General features: G+C 38.4%; 5 protein-coding genes across 5 annotated transcripts; 2 read left to right on the plus strand and 3 right to left on the minus strand.

Moving 5' to 3' along the window:
* Nucleotides 1-197: 197 nt before the first annotated feature.
* LOC124637504 lies at nt 198-845 on the minus strand. The gene has a single exon (XM_047174014.1). The coding sequence runs from the start codon at nt 843-845 to the stop codon at nt 198-200; it is 648 nt and encodes a 215-aa protein (XP_047029970.1).
* A 1,049-nt stretch (nt 846-1,894) lies between these two features.
* On the minus strand, nt 1,895-4,333 carry LOC124637786. The gene is made up of 5 exons (XM_047174439.1): nt 4,204-4,333; nt 3,997-4,127; nt 3,860-3,917; nt 2,116-3,783; nt 1,895-1,998 (listed from the first exon to the last, which is right to left on the minus strand). Exons 1-5 carry the CDS (start codon nt 4,331-4,333, stop codon nt 1,895-1,897), a joined length of 2,091 nt encoding a protein of 696 aa, XP_047030395.1.
* Nucleotides 4,334-5,343: 1,010 nt separating this feature from the next.
* LOC124637505 lies at nt 5,344-10,922 on the plus strand. Its single transcript, XM_047174015.1, has 10 exons — nt 5,344-5,512; nt 5,727-5,792; nt 5,860-5,975; nt 6,405-6,590; nt 8,206-8,307; nt 8,903-8,980; nt 10,036-10,152; nt 10,370-10,438; nt 10,654-10,755; nt 10,830-10,922. Exons 1-10 carry the CDS (start codon nt 5,344-5,346, stop codon nt 10,920-10,922), a joined length of 1,098 nt encoding a protein of 365 aa, XP_047029971.1.
* A 77-nt stretch (nt 10,923-10,999) lies between these two features.
* LOC124637782 (malate dehydrogenase, mitochondrial-like) lies at nt 11,000-19,128 on the minus strand. The gene is made up of 9 exons (XM_047174434.1): nt 19,074-19,128; nt 15,752-16,202; nt 15,289-15,452; nt 14,477-14,584; nt 13,777-14,040; nt 13,182-13,397; nt 12,639-12,764; nt 12,112-12,258; nt 11,000-11,665 (listed from the first exon to the last, which is right to left on the minus strand). Exons 2-9 carry the CDS (start codon nt 15,924-15,926, stop codon nt 11,459-11,461), a joined length of 1,407 nt encoding a protein of 468 aa, XP_047030390.1. The 5' UTR covers nt 15,927-16,202; nt 19,074-19,128; the 3' UTR covers nt 11,000-11,458.
* On the plus strand, nt 16,772-19,089 carry LOC124637783 (gustatory receptor 68a). Its single transcript, XM_047174435.1, has 4 exons — nt 16,772-17,752; nt 17,826-17,894; nt 18,015-18,104; nt 18,847-19,089. The coding sequence occupies exons 1-4, from the start codon at nt 16,772-16,774 to the stop codon at nt 18,901-18,903; spliced, it is 1,197 nt and encodes a 398-aa protein (XP_047030391.1). The 3' UTR covers nt 18,904-19,089.
* Nucleotides 19,129-20,099: the final 971 nt, after the last annotated feature.

Genomic DNA, 20,099 nt, shown 5'->3' on the forward strand with positions numbered 1-20,099 from the left:
CGCTTGGGTCTCGTTCAGTGACCGTACTATTAAAAAAAAATCTTTTATATTCAGAAGCCAAGGCCCATAAAATGTTAGTAACAAAAAACAACTTAACCTATGTTAGATAATTACAATTTACAATCTACAATCATAATACATTTATAATAGATTTCATAATAGAAAAAAATACACCGCCTGATTCACTGGAAGGGTTCTCAAGTTGCATGTAAAACATGCAGCTTGATAAACCTATCCAGTGCAGGCCCATCCAGTATATCCGCGAATACTTTAAGGATGCTGTTGGTACTTCCCCTGACTCTGTGTACCAGCGACGCAACTTTCTTACGCATAATAGCGAAGTAGTCGTCCGTTTGTGCATCCGCGAACATGCCCGATGCACTACAGTATGGTGGCAGTCTCAACATCGCCCTAAAAGCATTATTATATTGGATGCTCAAGGTATTGTCAGCCTTTTGGGTATGATTGGCCCAGAGGCTGCTGGTGTAGAAGGTCTGGCAGTAAGCTTTGAAAAGCGTTATTTTGACTGGTACTGGGCAACCAGCAAACCTCCTTGCCACCATATTTCCCCTAACAGCCAACGCCCTTCGCTCCCTTTCCATATCCAAATCATCCTTTAAATCCTCAGTAACAATATGTCCTAGGTATTTAAACTTGGTTACTCTCCTCAAGAGCGACCCACTGAGTGTTACAGGTGGAACATACGAAGGGTTTTTATTTTTACCTCTAAACACCAACAGCTCACTTTTAATTGGATTGTACTTCAGCCCATGCTTCTCAGCATATACTTCACATATCGATAGTAACCTTCTGATTCCACATATTGAAGGACTCAGCAGCACCATGTCATCAGCGTAGCTTAAGTTATTTACATTAATTATTCCATCCACATGACATCCGACATGTGTGCTGCTGAGTTCAACAAGTACTTTATTAACATAAATATTAAACAACCTAGGGGACGTCAGTCCACCCTGTCTAACACCACACTCTAGTTTATAGGGGTATGACAATGCAGTTGACAACTTTACAAAATTTCTTTGATTCTTATACCATAACGCTAGTATAGATATCAACGAATCGGGTATACCTGCCTCCCGCAGCTTGCCCCACAAGACACCATACGAAACTATTGACTATCTCCGACAAATATAAGGAAACATATATTTATATTATTATGGTGACGTCGATTAAAATATGTGCTAACATGCACATGTATCGATGGGCATGGCATGTACTCGAACTAAACTGCTTCATAGGTTACAAAAGTCATTACATAAGTCGTAGAAGGTCGGTCTTTATAATCATAAAAAAAAGTTTCAATTATTTATACTGCTGTGGGTCGATTCCCTGGCTTGACCTTGCAAGTGTCTACATTCATATCAGTGCATTTTTTCTACAAGAAACAACTAATTATTAAAGCAACTCGATATCTCGTATAGAAAGAGGTCACGGGTACTGCCCATTTTTTTATAATAAATACTTACCTATACCAACTCATGTCGGTAAATCTTGGGATTTACTGGAAAAACTTAGGATTTACCATAGTTCGGGTTTTTACAGTAACATTCTATGCTAATTACATAAATAGGATACATTTTTTGTTTGTTTATACCCTACTCCAGAATTACTGAACCAATTTGAAAAAATCTTTCACTGTTCAAAAGCTATTTCCCGAGGAACACAGGCATAGACACATTATCCGGGTAGAAGTTCCCCCAGGACGCAAGTGAAACTGATTCTGAAAAATATTAAAAAAAAAACAGGTCACCATGATATATTCTATATTTAAAAATATTGAAATTACATATGAAGACTTTATATAAAATTTTAACTATTTGGTAATCTGCCAGTGATCAAGGTGCTTCTTCTTGTGACTTGTTCTATCTATCTCCTAAGTATTGGACAGCGTGATATTGATGTTCAGTCCAACGTCCTTCTTGTTCGGGCCCTGGGATGTGCTCGGGTGCGTTGGATCTTGTGCACCACTGTTTTGAACTGAAAAATACATTCACCTTTATTACCAAAACATAAAATTTTACCATGAGTCCATAAATAAAAGGCTTAGTTCTTTTTGAAGTTTTGTAAACTAAAATAAATTTGTATAATACCAACCGTTGTTTAGCTGAACGTTTAGAATACGATGGTACAATTCATTGAACTTCTTCTGTCGCTTCATATTAGATGGCGTTCGTACAACCAACGTTGGCAGTAAAATGTAATGTTCGAGATTCGGTTCATCTCTGGCGTACTTGCGGTGAGATGCTACTTTTTTGACAACCAGCCGAGGATTCCTTGGCTTGCATGTAGAACTGCTACCGCTTGTTAACTCACGACTTCCATTCTGACGCTTCTTCGTCATTCCACAGCGCCTTTCCGTCTTCATCGGGCTCGACGCCTGGTAGCAACAAGTCGGTTCTCTACTCGCTGGAGACCTGTTCACGGCATAACTCGGCCCTGGGGAGCAGTCTTCATAACCATGTCTGCGCTCCAAGGAATGACGTGTTTGTCGTGGATCCGTCCCCAACCGATCATGACTTCTTGGAGTTCTGCGCAGACCGGATCCATCCCAACGTCTTTCACCCATCATCGCGCTTGCAGCGTTGTGATCGCTAATCGCAACCTCCTCGCCTTGTCTATTTTTATGACTAGCCACGATGATATCCCCGGTCTTACCCACAGGTCTGCAGCTTTCATGTCGATGGTTCAATTTAACTATTCTGTAATGACGCCGTCTCCGCCGCTCAACGTGAGCAACGCGCTCTCTCAGCAGGCTGTCTATTAATCTCTGCAGCTCACATCTTGTACTACATCTCTCGGAGTGAGCCACTCGCCGTCCAAGCCTGGCGTTAGGCCAGTGCGTGCGACAGACGTCCTCCCAAATTATATCGCTAAGTACTGCTTCCCGTGAGGGTGTTAACTTTATACCGTCGTCGCGAGGCGCGAATTCACCTTGTGCTAGATAATGTACTGTATCCATCAGCCGATAATCACGCACTGGATTGAGTTTGTGCCGGATCTTATGGACTCTTTCAGCTGCCATTTTAGGTATATCATCTCGTTTGCACGGCACGGACGCACATTGTCGCCGACCACGTGCGGTGATGCCGTCATATGCGGTGAAGTCACGGCCATATTGCTCAGAATTGTGTTCTTTTTCTAAAGTAGTCGCTTTGCTCGGAGAAAGCGGCGCCGCTTGCTGTGCGTAGCGCTGGAACGCCGAGGTTTCCGGAACGTGGCTATACTGCTGAATGTAGCTACACCCCGGCCTCCCAGTACCCGATGTAGTCCTCATTATGTTACCTTTGGGCTCTTCATCTGATGAAGACAGAGGTAAATTAGGATCTATAGAACGGAAAACCATTTCTTGCCTCAAAATTTTACGCTCCAAATGATCTATTCTTTTAGTCAAAGTACTAATTGTAGTTACAGAAGGTGGTGCAGACTCTTCAGAAGATGTATTCGTGATGATTAATGTGGCAATATCAACTTTATTAGGAGTTAACGTCTTTTTATCTGTTTTGGCATCGACTTTGGGAAGTTTCATATTTAGCTGTGGTTGTGTATAGACATAGCATTTTTCTGCCGATCTTTGTTTCGCATTGTACACATTTACCTTCTGGAGCGTGCTATTAGTGTGTGAACATTTTGAAATTACGGCTGAGCTTTCTACCTGAATAGTAACCGAAGAGGCTTTGTCTGATTCTGTATCACTTTTCCTATAAGGCTGCTCCGTACCACAACCGATTGAGTTTAAAACATTTGAATCATCTTCACTGTAATCTGCAACCAATACAGAGCCAGCAATGTATTAGTAAATAAAACCACGAAAATACGAAAATAACGATACTGTACTTACGGGTAGTGAAAGATGAATGGTCTCCAATACCTAGACGTGAACACGACTTATCCGAACCCTGAAAAATATGCGAACCCTGAATTATAGATTCAAGCAATTATGGAAAAATAATTTCAAAGATATTTATGGATAAATACCTTTTTAGAATGAAAACGGCTCTTCTCTGCAATGTATATTGCTTTAATGGGTGGCGCTCTCGGTTTTATGGATACGAGAACTCTCTGTGAAGACGGACGGTAAGTTGATCTCTTCTGAAGAATCTCTAAGTCTGGGAATCGACGTACGTAACGTTTATTAGAAGTGGCGCGAGAGTGAATATACCTTTTCTACAAGCTAAGCGTTACCTAGAAGAAGCTGTTTCTTATGCAGGCGGGCTGAGCCTCCTGCCAGTGAATCGTAATCAACCTCACGTATCAATTTCTCTTCTTGGATGGACAATAACTTCTTCTTTGATGGAGACTGTTTATTTTCCATCACATTTTATTTTCCTCTTCCCATGCATAGTTCTAAAATCAACCCGCCTGAACTATAATGATATGTGGATAAAACAATAATTTAATTTTACAATAAAAAGAAAATTTTACATTATTCTGACAGATGCTTTGACTAGAAAAGTTTTCTTCTTTCATCTCGCGCAGTATTTATGGTAATGTAACTTTAAAGTTCGTATGCAGGTTTATTGGAAAATATATAACTGTGTCAAATACAATATCTAATTTCTGTAGCTTGATATGCAACCGCTAATTATTTTAAATGAACCATTCATCATACGTAACATTCCATTAATCATTGGTTCTAGTAAATATGTAAAAATCTATACAACCTCATACCATTATAATGTCATTGAAATACAAATATGAATGTTGTTTATGCCGTTATTCCTCTGATAAATAGTATTTAGTTAACTGTGGTAACTGGTAACATTACCGATAGTCGGCCTCATTGGTCTATAGTCGCATAGTGTGACTACTGTGCGGTCTTGATTCGCTTTGAGGGTTTTAAGAAACGACACTCATGTCACATGAAGAAACTACACAGCTAGCTTCTTAGAAAGAACATTCACCATGACCAACAATCGGTCCAGACACGATCATTACCGATGGTTTACGTAAAACACTCCTTATGGTACGATGTTGTTGTAGAATCACGAACCTGTACCTACTCGTATATTTTTGGACTAAGTCAGTAATATAGAGATCGACAATATATTTTTAAATCATTATGCTCATAGATATTATTTAAGCGTTGTCCCTACGAATTGTTACAAGAGAAAAGTTTTGCTTTAAACACTTTTCTTCATTATGTCACATTTCAAAAATGGAAAGCTCTAAAAAACAAGAAAGTTAGCTGTCAAAATTTACTAAGCGTGACGTTTTACCCATTTGTGCTTTTCAAAAATTGTTAGCCAATTTTCTGGTGACAAATTAGTAAAGTTTTAGGGTACAAATATCGTATGGATGCTTGAACTATCGTTATCGTAAAGGATGACGGATCAAGAAAATAAAAATGCGCAAGGCGCCGGCGGCGGGTCTCCCGTGGTGATGGTCGAACAATCGACTGCGAGTAGGCACAAGCCCTACCGCCCCACTGACTTGCAGGAAGAGGGCCAAACAGAACTGCATCACAAACGCTCGCGTGCACCCGCCGTACCATGTATGCATTCATTCATTGTTCTCTCACCACTGTGCTTTCCAAAAGATTAATTTATCCCTTCATTCATGAACAGTAGATTTTTTACCTGTTGCTGGATTCAGTTTAATATTATGTTAGATTATTATTAGATCTGAATTGCAAATTTTGACAGATTTTTGATATGTTTACAAGTTAATCATTAACTCTTAGATAATATCTGTAATTACGTCCACAGCAGTTGCTGAAGAGTTGAAAGATTCAGCTGACAATACTGACATCAAAGAGCTAAAGGACGACAGCGGTGAGTCGAATTTATTAGACGTGACATTAGTTGATGATCAAGTGATAACTAGAACTTATGTTTTTAGTGATGACTTCCGAGAAACAAAAGCACATAGTCGCCAAGAAATTATCGTTGACCACGAAGAGGCGAGGTTCGTCACCCGAAGCAATATCAATGACGCCTTTGGATGTGGAAGTGCAGGTGAGGTCAATGCATCACTCTGCTATGTTTTGTCACAAATACCTTCGTATCACGCTACTGTCGTGTGATAGCGGGTTCGTTTCTGTGTATGATAATTTGAATGCATCGTTAACGATGGCCATTAAATGATTTCACGCGATACTGTCACCGTAGTGAATCATGGTTAAGCGGGTTTTTATTAACTTCTAGCTGTTTCTCGCGATTTTAACACGAGCAGTGTTCAGTGCCGCATATCATAGTCCTTATTTCGGTAACCTGCCAGTCACTTGCGTCCCAGGGAAATTTCTTCCCGTGCCCAAATAAATTAGCCTATGTCTCTAGGGGATAGCCAGTGAAATATTTTTTAGTAGTTATGGAGCTTATCCAATGCTCGTTTGCAGACACAATTGAATCATTCCTCTTGGATTAAGAGTCGTATACGTATTACAGAGAGCTGAAATAGTCACAGTGCCGTCACAGCCAATACCGCCATCACCAACACAAGAGACCACGGACGCGTCCCTTGTCGCAGAATCAGAGAAAAATACGGCGGCAGTCAAGGACGACGAGGACAGCATAACAGAAGAAATTGCCGAGTTGCGGACAGCCGATCCGACCCAAAAAGCTTCCGAATGGGTACGAATATTACTATTTCCCCTATGTTACAGTGTCATTTTATTTATAATTACATTTTGTTGATGTATCTTGTAGTCTAGTTTTAAGCTATCGCATTGTCGACACGCGGCAGCCCGCACGCCACATAGCCGCTGTGCTTGAACCTCTCTAAATTTAACTATTCGTACGCAACATTTTAACCAACTATATGCGGTGTATTCAGAACTTTACACTTGATAACGCATACAAAGCTCTATATCGTGTAAAGGTTTTGTGTTTTGATACATTAGTACGGTACATAATGGCGTGATTTCGCTGAGAGCTCGGTATGCGTGTGCGTGCTGCGCGCGGTAACGTGTTGTTGTGGTTGTAGTCGGACGAGGAGGTGGCGGGCGGGCTGCCGCGCAGCGACTCGCGCGCGTCGCGCGTCTCCCGCGCCGTGCGCCAGCTCTTCTGTTGCGGAGTGCGCTACGAGCCCCCCTCCGAGGAAAACAGTACCTCGTCCCGCACTGGCTTCAACTACGACTACGGCATTTAATCCTGCCTTTACACTCGCATTCGAGCACACACGACCTGCGTGTTCGCGAACCTCGTTGTCACATCGGCTGGCCATTTTCGACCGTCGCACCTAAATCTTAGATAGTCGTTTAGCGGTTAAGCTATAAATGTTTAGTCCCAGTAAGGAGATGTGAGAACAGTCTATATAGATCGTAGTGTTCCGGACGAGCTACTGAGGTTTCAGCAGGTGACGGCGGTCGGGGATGGCCAGCTGGACAGAAGGAAAAAGTTAAAACATTTCGTGTGTACTTAGCTGTGTATATAAAATTACTAATAAAATGCTTTCTTTACTTATGATGAAGGCCAGAACACTTATTGCCTCACACATTTCAATGTGTCCAGAGGTCTGTGTCTCTAATAGTGTGATGTTAAAAAAGATTTTTTTTCTATTCTTTTTGTTCGATATGCTGTTGCTGTTATTATGATAATAATCCTCTTGTTGATTTAACCCAAAAGGCTTAGTATCCACATTTATTTCTAAGACCTACTTAAGATAAATAAACCATGCATAGTATGTATAAAACTTCCTCTGTGCGAATAATGCAAATTAAAGTTTCAATTACAAAGACCAATGCACGTTTTACTCAACTTCCATCCTAGTTTGAATACGTAGAGTTTCTGAAAGCTAAGATGTTTTAGGATAATGAAAAGCGTATTCAGAGATATGTACCCGAGTATCAAGACACTGAAGAGACTGTACCTCTGCAAAGGAAATTAGCAAATGAAATAATTATCAAAATTGTGAGTAGTCTTCTCACTCTTTTAGCTGGACTAATAAAATGGCATAGACATACCAAAATTTAGTTTCTAACCCTTAAAAAAAACAAAGGGCAGAAAAGTTGTACATCAGCAGTTGGGGGTCCCCAGGGGTGTCTTCCGGGGGTACTGAACGATTTATCTGCTCAGGCTCATCCGAAAGCTATCCTGTCCTTGCCCCGAGACGAAACGATTAGCCCCTTATACATACATATTTTTCTGCCATAAAAATCTAAAATACTTTCAATTTCTACTTTCCTTGCGATTCACGAACTATAACAGTGTTAAGTGTGTGCCAGTCACGTTGTAAGGCCTGTTTTAGGATAACGAAACAGAAAATAGGAAGGAAGCTTCCATATTTGGAGATAATGCTGACACTGTGCCACTGCAGAGAAAGGCGGGATCTGGTGCCTTACATGAGACTGTAAGTTGTTATCTATAGCTACAAAAATGTATAAAATATCGACGTATAGTCACGAAGAAAATAAGTACGTCAAAATCACTCTACTCTCTCAAGGTCTAGCTTTTAAATAAGATTTTATGAACTGTTTTGCTATTTCGGTTTTGAAAGCTAGGCTTTTTTTAAAGCAACATGACTGCTATAAACTAGTATTATACTCAGAAATACACATGGTATCAAATATAAACTAGGTTTAGGGAACAGCTAGCTGTCTGATTGCACGGCTATTTCAACCAATTGGCTGCGACCAACAAATGTGGAAAAGAGCCTTCTATCTATGTTATCTTCACCTACTTACTTTATTGCTGAGGAAACTTATAATATGGCCAATATCACCAAGGCATCTTGTTGATAACTGTACAGCGCAGACCCGGATAAAAAGTAGGATTATTATAGCTCAATATATGGCTATCAAACACTGAAATATTATTTCAAATCGGCTCAGAGATTCCTGAAAATAGCGCGTTCAAGCAAAGAAGCAAACTGCCATAACATTAGTATAGATCTAAAGACAAAGATGATTTTTTTAAAAGATTCACTTATTTGTGTTATGTTACAGATAACTAGTTCACGGGAGTTGAAGAAAAAAGAAATTTCGTGGAACGCTGACACATATATAGACAAAGTGCATCTACAGGTTTGACCAATTTATATTTATCTATTTTTTATTTAATTAAGTTTAATTTAGTATGGGAAATTATAAATCTAGTCACAAAATTATTTATTGGACACATGATTAAACTTCTAATTTTATAACTAAGCAACGGGAAGATGACATAGCCTCTAATAAACTAATTCTTCTTTTTACAACGCCAACTACTAAAAGCTTCAATAAAAGATCATCAATTATTGTAACTTGTCCTTCTTATTTATACATTGTCATCTAATTTACTAGCTCGGCCTCATTTTTCCAAAAAAGAGCCAAGAAAAACGAGATCAACGTTTTTCTTGGCTCGTTTTTTTGATGGTAGAATTTAATTTGGATTCATTTAATTTAGCATATTGCCATTTATAACCTTCAATTAGAAAACATTAAATTAGATTATTAGAAAGTATTAAAAATTGAAGTTAGTGACGAAAACGAATCGCTGCAAAACCGACTCCACGTAGTCTTGTCTGCCCTACTACCCCTAGAGTGCAATTCAAAACTGCGTAGGCGCGGAGGGGCGAGGCGGCCTGCGAGCTGAGGCGCAGGTAGTTTCAGCGCTCGCCGCGGTGATGAGCGTGAAAACCATCTGCGACGATAAGCTCGCATGGGACCGCCGGAGCGCCGGAGCCGTGACAGAAGCATGCTTGCTGCATGTTGCATGCTTACTTCTATGCTGGGTCAATTATATGGGGTGTGTTATATTTAAACAAAAAACTCAGTACGAGTTAAAAAATTAGAAGCTAAATAATATATTTTATGATGTCATTTAATAGTATTTAAGAAGTTTACTGTTAGAATGCATGCTACAAATGTAGATGCAAAAAAATAACCATCATGCTGAGTTGTATTTAGAGTGGAAGATAACAAGTGGCTAAAATAGTATTATTAAGATGCTCGACGCTTTATTAATTGTGGCTGACTTAGTAATTTAGAAGGCAACATACATTTTTGGGGGTGAATAATGACATTAAAAAGAAGCCTGTTTAATTAGCACCCATTTAGTATTATATAGATATAGGATAATAAGTTGTTAAATGTTATAGAATTTGAATGCTCGGAGCACATCTTGGATGTTAGAAAGGAAAGCCTCCGTGGGGCCTTGCTACAGAAAAACTTTACCGTTCGGAGAACCCTCTGGTATAATGATATGTTTACCCAAGGTAAAGTAAATTTACTTAGAGCATTGATGATCTCTTATGCTAGGGTGAAATTCCACTAGAGTGCGCCGCTGTTGATTATGTAAAAAATCATGATGGCGATTCATTGAACCATGTTCCCGACGTCGCGCCGGCGCCGGGGGAACAATATTTTTATATATTTCTTTTTATTGTGTTTAAATGGTGGAATTGGTGATTTAAAATGTATTCCGTTTTTCAGAAATCTGTAAAAACTGACAGTGAAATTATAAATCCGCTAAAGTCGGGGATTTCCTTAACTATCTCAAGGGTATGTGTGATGTATATTATTTATTGACATTTTGCTAAAAACTAATCAAATTAATTACTAGTCCATGATTATAAAGTTGAAGTATGTTTCATAGTCTTTGTTTAGTACCTACCATTTGCAAGATGGGTAGGACCTCATGTGAACGTCCAATTGTACGTCTCGCCTTTATGATACTGATACAAAAAAGTAGTTTTGCATTTTTTGTATATTTTCAGAAATGCTTAGAAGGCAGTACAAAATCGTCAACCGACAATCACGCGAAAATCGCGCCACTCGGCCTGCACTTGCCGAGGCAAGAGAAAAAAGTCGAATTAAAAGTAACTTATATCAATAAGCTGCATTTTAAATTAGACTCTGTTCTGATATTCATAAGGGTCATTGTTTTTTTTAGATTGAGGAAGAAAATTACGCAAACTTCTTAGAAAATGTGAAGGGGAAGATAAATAATTTTCGCGGGAAAATAAAACATGTTTTGCACATGTAGTTTTCGAATTTTTATATTTTTGAATGTTTTTTTTTTTTGTATTTTTTTTTAATTGGTTTCGAATAAAATAACTTTTCTTTCTATTTTGCATATTTTTTATTTATAATATAAATCGTCATTATAAAAAATATGAAATTGCATAAACCTCAACAAACACTGATTTTACTAAGAACTTTATTTTCAGCACCGTAAGACCGTAAATACAAGACAATTTTATTCTACCTAAGCTCACCAACAACGGTTCCTTATAATATTGCAGTTCAACAACTCACTCCAACTACCTAAACATCATATTTGCAAACTTCACTAAAATTTACCAGTTCTTGAACTATTGAGAAACGGACATTCGGTCAGATAAGCTCTTTTCTGCCATCTAATCGTTTAATAACCCATTCCTTTTATATTGCAACTGATAATTCTGCTAGGAGATAACGTTAAAGATTGTTTTGAATCTTCTAAACAGGAGGTATTTTTGCTGTACAACGTGACATAACACAGAAAAGTTGTCGCCTAAACATTGGTATAGAAAAGACCTATCATTTGGACTTGCAGGGGTCTCGTGCCTTTTGTCTGGTCTCCTGGGCCATTCGGACGCTCCGAGGCATCTTGCACTGGCCACAGGCGGGGGCCCGAACTGGCAACTGGTGAGTAATGTTGGCAGCTCTGGCCGCATCGTAGTCGGCCTCACGAGGCTTCCAGCATAGGTCAGTGCCACCACACTTGCAGGTCATATCTCGACAGATCTGTGGAGGTAGAATTAAGCTTGTTTAATATGGAGTTCTATGTCATCAAGGATTTGTTTACATGTTTGATTAAGCTCCATTCTCCTTTGCCCTTTTTTCACTACGGCAACGATGGGCGAGGTTACATGAAAGCAGAATTAGCGAAGGATTTCCATAGGACTCCACCTAGTTATACACATATGTACTACAAAGAGAAGCTCCACTTACGGCACAGTATCTTCCCTTATTGCTGAAACTGTAACTACCTTAGCCTCTCAAATAGTGATTGCATATTAATTTATCTCCTATCAAAACGACTTCTAATCCTAAGGGTCCCCATCCTCAAGCCATGTGCTTTTTATATTTTTTGGATTTTTAGGCATACCCTTTTCGACCTGTTTATACTCGACTCAAAAATCGAAAGGTTAGGACCTGGATTTATCTAATATTGAATCATCAAAACGTACCGAAGCTAGATACTCGTCCCTGCAGGCGTCAGGACAGTCGCAGGTCCAGGTGGTTGGCGGCACGCACGGCACCACGGGCTGCGTGTAGCACGTGCTCGGGTGCGCGCAGCACGACGTGCAGCAACACTGCTGGCACATCGTGTACACCTGGAAACAGATTATGTACTTTAGGAGTGTAGGCTAGGGTGGTCGCAGACTAACACAGATTAAAAAGTAAAGCAACTTGGACATGAGAAGATGCAATTGTACAAATATGGAATTTGTGCTATTCGGAGACATGCATGCATAATATTAGCTTCACTTGTAACTATGTATGTAAGAAAATCTTGGAATCTTAATTTGACCCACTTCCCGATCTTCGATCAAGATGAAATTTTGCACACGCTCTGAGTTTTGATGACAATACATGATGGTTTAAAAAAATTTTGAATCACCGAAAATCTCCGAGGAAATCTAAACGATACTGATAGTATTTTTAATGTGTGGTTATATTTCATATGTCAATGTTCTAAATAATAATATCTTACCAGCCAGATAGCACGAGCGATCTCGTTCCTTATGTAAGGCAGACAATTACTCAGAAGACAGTTCTCAAACTTGGACAACTCCGGTATGCCTAAGTTTCTTTCCACGCCTGAAGGGCCAAGAATCACCTGAAAATATACGAAAAATATTGAACTGAGACTGGACTTTGAAATATAACTGTCATGCTATCACAATGTGATTAAATAACACACTTTTTCAGCTAGTAATATCGTTGTGCAAAACTCATTTTTATGTATAAGCGAGGCAACATGCCACTCCATCGAGTTTGGCGAGACCCGTACTAAGATGTCGAAGACGAATTAGATACCTAACCTACTATCTTACAGTTCACTAGGGGTGCGCTTACACGGTGCAAGTAACTGTAGCAAGTTAACATGCGCAAGTGACAATTGACAAGCACGCGGGAGTATTTTGCGCGAGTCGCTAGACCCGCAGGTTTTTAACATGCATGTAACCTACTCATGTGCCTCAACATGCTACTTCCACCGTGTAGATGCCTAATGTTATGTCTAAAACAAACTCACTTCACTAGCAAAGAACTGGCAATCCGGTGCACAAGTCCCCAAGCTATCTACATAAGCACACTGAGTGATCTTCTTTCCTTGCAGCGCTTTGACCACGTTGATGGTGTTCCGTGCTATTGCGTACGCGCCGGCGAGGCAGGCGGTGGCGGTCGCACAACCCTTAGCCGCGCATACCGCTTCGTTACCGCTCATGATGCATGATGTTACGCATTCGATCTGGAAATATAGAATGTGAGTTGGTAGACTTTCATTAGTACGGTAGTACATATAAATAATTGTATGTCAAAGTACAAATCTCTCAGTTCAAAGTCAAGGTTATTGAAAATTACGTAAGTACTTTTTCACGTCACAATTACAAATGGACTGCATGCCCAAAAACGCCCTTATTGCCATTTCCTAGTGTTATGGCTGGAAAGACTAAGCAGTGAAGACCAAAGTTCTCAGCAACACAGCTGCCTATTACAATTTAATAAAAGTTAATCACTGCACCTTTTGATATTTTTAACTCCCCCTTCGTATTGATGTAACTTTACTAAATCGTAATTCTATATATAGAGGTACATAGCTAATTAAATCCTAAAATTGTTCAGCGTACCTGATCCTGAGTCATAACACAGGGATGTACTGCAGCCGACAGCACGGGTACCATAGTGCTCGGCGTGGCACCCCCTATGACAGGGACCCGGACCGCCTCGGGAGGCACTTTCAGGAAGTCTGCGAGCACCGTGTTAGCTCTCACGCAGTTCAGTTCCACGCAGCCGAGGATCGCGCGGGGGTTGTATGATCCGCGAAGGCGTTGGATCTCGCCTACTAGAGGTACCATGCTTTCTACTGGTTCAGTTGCTATTATTGTGAATGCCTGTTAAAGAAGAGATTGTGTAAAATGGTCTGCACGTTATAAAAACGAAAGCGGGTTTGAATAGCCACATACTTAATAGTGAAGCCGATTATTCATAAAAAGTTGATACTATTATCGCTTTCCAAATGAATTTTATACATACAGTTTCATGCAAAAAAATCATTGTTCGTAAACGTAAGAACGACACTCGACATCGGAAGAGACATAAGAATTTAAATAAAGATTAGGTACCTACAAATAATAAAATAATTAAAGACATAAATTATGAAATCAAAAACGCAAACGAAAACCCCTCAAAACCGTTTATAGTAGTACTTCGGTACTTCGCATTTACATTTAAAGTTACAAGTTTTTAAAACAGTTCAATTAAACAAAAAAGAGAAACAGGGAAGCACATAATTATTTTGAAGAAAATGTATAAAACATAGATACTTACCGCAGGGCAAGTGTTACAAATCTGCAGCGCAATTTCAGTGACGACCGGCGCGCTGTGCTCGAACGTGTCCACTGTGTTGCGAGCCACGAGCACCACTACCCTTGCGCCCTGGAAATATCATGTTAGCTAGCACACGTTGGAGAAAATAGTTTGAAGTTAAAGGTGATTTATGGACTGTTACTGGCGATGTTGTTGATAATACATTTGGGATTTGAAATGGAGACTACACGCACAAAGGTTTTCGCTCTATACAAGTAATATCAAATTCCAGGATTAACAGTCCAGATTGACTCCAGTAATTGAAAAATAAAATCTACTATAGTTCGGCCATTCAGAGAATGCGTTCCTGACACGTCGCGATTGAACTGACGACGTAACTACATTCATTGATTATTGATATAATAATGTTGTTTTAATGCTCCTCAATTGTTAAAACGGTAAACAACCAGCAAAAATATTTTTATCGTAACTGCAACGCCATTGCAAAGTTACGTCGTCAGTTCAATCGCGACGTGTCAGGAACGCATTCTCTGAATGGCCGAACTATATTACAATATTAAATAAGAGGAAATATTTTTTTTGTGAAACCGATTTAAATAAATCTTGTTCTGTCGGGATGCTACATTATTCCCGAGTTACATATCCTTAGTTTATTAGGCACGGTATGGGCAATATTTTACTTTATAATAAAACTACGCCGAGTCAACGCGAGTAACCTAGCCTACGCTGCTACGCCGGCTACGCGCGTAGCTACAAAACCTCTACGAAAAAGATACTTCGGGAAATGTTAGTTTGTTAAATTATAAGTTTACTTGTAGTGCATCGCATAGCATATGTTTCCCGGAGAAGGAGGAGACTTTGCACTTGGTGTCCACGTGGCTTAGTTCCATGCCGTAGCCGCAGGTGGCGCACATGTCGTACAAAGCTATCTCATCCAACAACGGACATTGTTTCAGCAGCAACGCTAAGGGTTGACCTGCCAAAATAAAAATAATGTCTTTTTTCTAAAATCCACAATTCTGCGTATAATTATATGCTACATCATCCACATTGTTTATAAAATTATTGATTACTTAGGTAGGTATATAACGTGGCTTTATGTTTATAACTTCAGAATCTGCTCCTAAGACGATCCACTGACCCACTTCAGCTTTTCCAAAATGCTCATGAATCTATGGATGAACCTTTTGTTATCGACTTAACATGTACAGAAGTATATTCTAGACATTTTCACCGTAGGTACAATGTGTCCAAATTCTGCAATTTTATACGTACCGGTACATCCCGCGGCTCCACAGATGGTGACTTTCATCCCAGTGGGACAAGTACTGTATCCCCTCTTGACATTTTGTCCATCGCCTCTATCGCAGCAAAGAGCATTATAGCCTCTCGCCCAAAACAGCCGCCTCCCACCACGGCACCCGTCCAAAAACGATTTCCAAATTTGCATTATTTTTTTGATTATTTTAATATACACTTTAAATTTTAATTACAATTTTACATGTCAAATTTTGTAAATTTTTTGAAGTACTGAACTTTTCTTTTTCTTACTGTCTGTGATGTTGACAGTTTATCGTCTTTGGTGAGCTTCAAAAAGAATCTTTTGAAATCATTCCTTGGTTATGGCATGGAAACTGAAACAGACTTTGCTTAGGCTAAGATCTTCATCATCATATCAGCCAATTGTCGTCCACTGCTGTACGTAGGCCTCCCCCGACGAACATACCTAAAGGAGAATTATTATTACTAATTATTTATACAAAGAATGATTATACAAAGAATAAAATTGTGTGTTGATTATCATGCATATAGGTACGGGACGTATTACAAATTTGTCGCATGTAACTTTATAAGTTACCTACAATCAACATTGTACATAAGTTAAAAAAACCTTGTCCTATAAGTTCTAATTCAATACTTTGTACCTTATTCGTGGACTTTGTAGTTATCTGTAGTACCACACACTATATTGAAAATAATGACATACTAAGTCCACGTGTATTTAGTAATTATTAGCCACAACACCTTATTATATACTTGTGTAACAATGACACTGCTCGCGCTACATAACAGATTTGGGAACACACAATCAGCGAAAAGCTTTGTATCGTTAATAGACATTTAATACTATGTTGTGCATTCATACATGAACTTCTCTGAATAAATAATGTGCAATGATACTATCGCCTCACTTCGAACTAATTGTGTTTTACAGTAACTCGTTGGCAATGTGCTGATTCATTCGTACACGGGGCAGTTTAAAGCGCAACCTTGTTTTAGATACCATTTTTAGAAATGTTTTCTAAAGTAAAGAAATATTTTTATAAAAAACCGACTGAGATACCGAATATTGACCAAATATTTAAACCCCTCTACATCGTGCTTTCATTATTCGGCCTATTTCCATACAGTATTAGATTTAATAACAAACGAGGTGTAACAATCATCAAGAATTCGATTTACATAAATTCCCTGTGTGCTGTATCCCACATATTGCTTCTGTTGTCTTTCTTAGTGCTGCACGTGCAATATGTGTACGACTGCATCGGCGATACAGTAATGACCAGAGAACTGCTAACACAAATGAACTATATTGTAGAACTCGTTATTTTTATTATCTTTTGTCTGTCTGCTTACATCTGTGCATTCAAGAACCGCCTTATGTTCGTGAAAATAATTAACAAAATAGCAAACAACACAGATCCAACAAATGTGGAGAGAGCACTGAAGCAGTTTCGTAATCAAATGAATTTTACAATATCTTTTCTTATTGCAGTATTTTTACTACAGATACTTGTGAACTTTACCCGAGACGACTCATTCTGGAAGATGATTTTGGTATTCATCACATTCACATTGCCGCAAATGATACAATTTACCATTCTGGCATTTTATCACATGCTCATATTGATGCTACTGGTACTACTAAAGAACATACGTGTACACATTACCAACTTAGCAAAAGATAAAATAATTATAATGGATTATTTTTTAAAGACGGAATCCAAAGTGATTACATTGCAAAACTTGGAATCTTTGTACCAAAAAGCTTTCGAAATAAAGAAGGATATAAACGTGGCGTTTCAGGCGCCTTTGTTGATCACAACATTGCAATGTTTCCACACTATAGTGAGTGAGTCTCATATAATTTACCATGGTGTCGTCGTCGAGCGAGACTTCACCTTACACCCTATTATAAACTGCTCCATTTGGATAATTTATCAGATACTTAAAGTTCAGGTTATGGGAAGAACTGGGAGTTTATTAAAGCAAGAGGTAAATTTAATTATCTTCAATCCAATAACATTTAAAAAGCACAATAAAATAATAACTCCAATAAACCTTGCAGGTGCTGAAAATAGGACAAGCATTGCATAATATTCCTACGGAAAAACACGACATACGTTTGCTGTTAGAGGTAAAAACAATTCTAATAAAAATACTACTATATTAGCGATAAGAAAAATACCGAATATTATCTATCACTTGTTCAAATCTAATTGTACGATAAAGATATCTAGCTTGTGGGAATTTCCAGGTACAACACTTTTCATCGCTAATTTTGCATCAAAATGACGAAATCACAGCATTTGGACTAGTAACACTGGATGCGGCTTTGTTATCTAAGGTATATTTATTAGCCGGGGCTGCGGGCTGTTCGAAAGAGATACCGCGGCCCTGGCACATAAAAGGCCTATGACGGAACACGACGGTTTTTAGTCAGTAAGAATCTGACACTCCCTCACCGCTGCTAACCCACAGCGGGAGGGGTCATTTGATGATTTTTGACGTCGTTAAAAAAAAAAGTATATTTATTAAATACAAGCTTTAAAAGTACCAAAAATAAATCCATATATACATACATACGTAAAGGATGATTTTATAATCTTAAGTGAGGCATATAACTTACACTGTCTAAGTAAGCATCTATCTTACAATAGGCAATAAAGAGAAATGAATCATTGCTTTCCTACGAGTAGCCTCTTCTCATTCTTCATAAGAAATCAAGCTTATTTCAGCAACTACCAATTTAATTTATGGCGAAGACGACTGAATCAAATAAACCAATAAGTAAACTAAATAAGTACCAATGCAAATTTCTAAGTTTGTATGTACTTTCTAAGTATTAGGTACTTGGACACCAATGGCTGATAAAAAGGTGAAGGAAAACATCTTGAGGAAACCTGGACTACCTATAGTCCGAAATCACCAACCCGCATTGAGCAAGCGTTCCTTCTCCATGTGAGAGGAGGCCTGTGCCCAGCAGTGGGACGATAAAAAAGGCTGTAACACCTAACAACAACTACTAAATCAAGACTAAGAAATTCCTTCGGAAAGCAACATAACATTTTGTTTATTCTGTATTTCAGATAATTGCGTCGTCAGCGATGTATTTAACTATTTTGGTGCAGTTTGATAGAAAGTGAACAATTTATCAAGAAACCGATTTCTTTTTATACCTATGTACCTGCATATCCTCGGAAGAGCGCAGACTTTGAAGTTGATCGTTTTTTAACCTCGAGACTACTGTTTTACTGTAATTAAAATGGCCAATTCATTTTGAATTGTATTTCCACAAAAAGATATAAAATATTACCTAATTCTTGTCGTTACAGCTGTTTGCGTTATTTACCTACCTACATTTCTGATACCTATGTGATAGGTAAGCTATATGTGCCCAAGAACCATAGATGTAATATACTATAAACAAGATTGCGCACTCTCAAAATATATATTTACGAAAATGAACTCTATTCCAACGCAATAAGGTACTAAGTTGGTTGCATAATACACAGAGGCAAATCCGAGCCGAGCGGGATAGTTTGTCTCTTTCTAACACCTTGCCAGCATAAAAAAATGTTGTGATCAAGTTTTTTTTGCCCAAAAAAACAATTGAATCACTTATATTTTTATCTTATTTTAACAATTATTGTAAGTCAACAAATTAATAACAATCGTATTTATTCTTAGAACATAAACAACATAAATTTTTATTTTGCTTTTTTTTATTTTCTAGCGGTAACCCTGAACATTCTTGGCGCGTAATCAGCATTTAAAATTTTGTTTATATTTTTTTGTATTAAATCAATTCAAACTATTAAAATGGTGAAAAAGTGTTGCTTTTATACTTGTGAAAGTGAATCCTATGGTGGTTGCAATATATCGTTCCATCGGTAAGCTAATAATAACATTTTCGTAAATCAAACAACTAGGGTGCCCATGAATTCTTGTTATGAGTCAAAATATGGGTGATGGATTTTAAAACTGTTGTACTATTGTTATAGGTTCCCAAAAAAATGTAGAAAGGCGATATAAATGGCTCAGCAGTCTATATGTGAAGCAAAAATACAAAAAAAATCAGTCTGCACTTCGAATCTTCCCGTTTTTATTACTGCTAATTCCTGCTAATTATTAAAAGCCTATATTAGTAGTTTAAGGTCACAAACTGCGTAAGTTACCAACTTCAATACCAATCTGTGTTTAATAATCTTAGCAAACTCGGATTGGTCTCACATAACTTAATCTCATAGTCACCCTATTAGAAAGGGACAGACGGCCTCCGTACTAACTGTTTCACTCGGCTCGTTTTTTGGTTAAAAATGCGCAGTCCTGTTTACTAATA

Source organism: Helicoverpa zea, chromosome 16, assembly GCF_022581195.2.
Source record: "Helicoverpa zea isolate HzStark_Cry1AcR chromosome 16, ilHelZeax1.1, whole genome shotgun sequence".
Taxonomy (NCBI): domain Eukaryota; kingdom Metazoa; phylum Arthropoda; class Insecta; order Lepidoptera; family Noctuidae; genus Helicoverpa; species Helicoverpa zea.